Raw genomic sequence first — 2,424 nt, 5'->3', positions numbered from 1 at the left:
ATGATTTTTAAAACGGACTTTCCAGCACAAAAGTTTAAAAATTTTCAAATTTAGCACATTTTGTACGAAAAAAACTGTTTTACGAAAGCAAGGAGAAATCATCCAAACGAAGCCTAATTCTTTGGAAGTCAGCGAATCAGCTCAAGACGTTGAGTTCTCGCTCAGACGCTCAGTTACAACAAACACCGGCTAGCCTACAGCCGCGTATTCCAAATTTGAAAATTTTGCTCCACTAATTAAATTATGTTTCGCTGCTCGCGATCAAACACTCAGCGGCATCTGCCAGTTACGCCATTTATAAACGATAACGAGAAAAGACAGAAAAATATCATTCGATCTGCTGAAATGCTGCTTGGTCGAAGAGACGAGAGCCGCTTGCCTCGTCGTCAGGCTGAGCGGAGATACCCTCTCTCTCCGTGCCGTTAACTTTGGCTCCATTTTGTGTTTGGAATGTGGATGAGATTTGGGAGATTGTATTTTCTTTGATAATCCTTGTCATGTATCTGCCTGTAGCTTTGTTTAATCCGTTCGAAATGACGCGCGTGACATGGCGTTCGGCGATATGGACAATGCTGAGCGTCGTCGGGCGATATGGGGATGTTCTCATTGCTCGCGGGGAATGGTCATGTGGGGATTAGGGCCTGCTTGTGGAGTTCCTCGAATTCCGACGCACTTTCGCGCCAGAATTTAGCTGTCTGCTTATTACGGCGCACCCACGACTGGTTTATGCGCCGGTAGTTCAGCCGGCATTACATACGACGTAAACTACGACGCCTTAAAGGGCGTCGGAATTAATCGCATTGAAAATTGCGTCGTCTTTATATCAATTTTGTCCGCCGTAAATGCGCCACTGCGCCGGAATGTTTCGGCCAAATTTACAAAACGTCGAAAGTACATTTAGCGACGCACGCCAAATCGGACAGAAAATCCCGGAAATGCCCTGGAAAACCGAGGGATTTCCGTCATGTATTGAGTACTGGCGGATATGTCCGCCTGGAGACAGCGTGTTTCCTATAGTGCCTGTAATATCCAAAATCTGCTCCAGGGATCGTCCAGGACGATCGGCATCGCGGGACATCAGTGGAGAAATGCCCAGAATTTTGCTAATTTGCTCCAGGTGTTTTTCCTGTAGGCACGTCCGGCCGATTGAGGCACGGCCCAGGCCGATGTGCACTGTCAAAATATCGGCCGGAGATGTCCCTGAACGTGCCAGGACGACAAAATTTGGTCTGGATCGTTCTGGACGATCTGGCGATCGCCGCCGATCTGAGTTTATAGAAGCTGAAATCCAGTCGTTTGAGAGAGAGAAAATCAGAAATAAAAAAAAAATCTGAGAAGAGAAGTCGAGAGAAATCTTGGAAAAGGTGGATTTTCGGCGCGACGCGGAGCGTTTTTCGTCCGAAGAGACTGTTCAGGAAATTGGCTGTACGCAAGGTAAGCACATTCCGGCTTCTCAATTTTCAGAACCGTCGTGTTTGCGGATTTTTCCCTGTCGATTTTGTTTCCCGTTAGCGATTTTCGTCCGTATCTTTGATTGGGTTCAGTTTACCGCGTAACTTTTGTATATTGTTGCCGTGCCAGGTGGTGCACGTTTTGACTATCTTTTTGAAGATTTTTGTCCGGGTCATTTTTGATTCGACGGAGTTTTTAGTCGCTGGAATTTTCTGTGTAATTGAAAATCGTATGTGCACGTAGAAAATGTTCTGAAAATGTTATTTCTACTTCTGTACGAAATTTGGTAAATGTAATCATTCAGGAAAAATTGTGTAAATCTGTATAGCTGCCTTATGCTGCCGACTTTTTGTCTGATTTTTATTTTGTTTGGATTTTCTCTGAATTGATATGCTATTGTATATGCTATACAAAGGGAGTTTATAGGGTCTGGATCCTATGAGATTCAGTTTAGTGTCTGGGAATCCTAAATGAAAGCTAATCTGAATTGTGTTCTGTTCCGGATCTGAGGAATCTGTTAGGTGCTATAGGCAACTATATATTATTCTGGTGCGATAAGCACATCTGTCGGTGCCAGTGACACAAAAGGGAGACAAAGGCCTGGATCCTAATGAGATTAAGTCAGTCAGGGAATTTAAGTCAGGAGGACCGTAGTCGGCGGGCGACAGAGGTCGGAAAAACTGTAGTCGGCGGGTGACATAAGTCAGGAGGACCGTAGTCGGCGGGCGACGGAGGTCAGAAAGACTGTAGTCTGACGACGAAGATCAGAAGGACAACGTCAGGTGGAAGTCCAACAATGGAAAGAAATCCATCTTCGCATAGACGTCCAGCGAAGTCCGATAACCGGTAGAAGTCCGGTGTCGGGTAGAAAACTTGGCGAAGAGTGAAGGTTCGACGTCGGGTAGAAGTCCGACGTCTGTTGGTGGCAGAGGAGAACTCCGGCTTCACTTGGGTGGAGTTTCGGCGTCAGGA

General features: G+C 46.0%; 1 protein-coding gene across 1 annotated transcript in view; it reads left to right on the top strand.

Moving 5' to 3' along the window:
- Nucleotides 1–842: 842 nt before the first annotated feature.
- Nucleotides 843–2,424, top strand: part of LOC110094867 (E3 ubiquitin protein ligase RIN3) — a 33,928-nt gene continuing 32,346 nt past the window's right edge. Inside the window, exons 1-2 of the mRNA XM_028698267.1 lie at nt 843–1,294; nt 1,696–1,738. Of these exons, the coding sequence (XP_028554100.1) occupies nt 843–1,294; nt 1,696–1,738 (495 nt within the window). The remainder of the gene's footprint in view (nt 1,295–1,695; nt 1,739–2,424) is intronic.

Source organism: Dendrobium catenatum, unplaced genomic scaffold, assembly GCF_001605985.2.
Source record: "Dendrobium catenatum unplaced genomic scaffold, ASM160598v2 fragScaff_scaffold_1061, whole genome shotgun sequence".
Taxonomy (NCBI): domain Eukaryota; kingdom Viridiplantae; phylum Streptophyta; class Magnoliopsida; order Asparagales; family Orchidaceae; genus Dendrobium; species Dendrobium catenatum.
The sequence above is the reverse complement of the archived record's forward strand: the minus strand, read 5'-3'. Positions and strand labels throughout refer to the sequence as shown.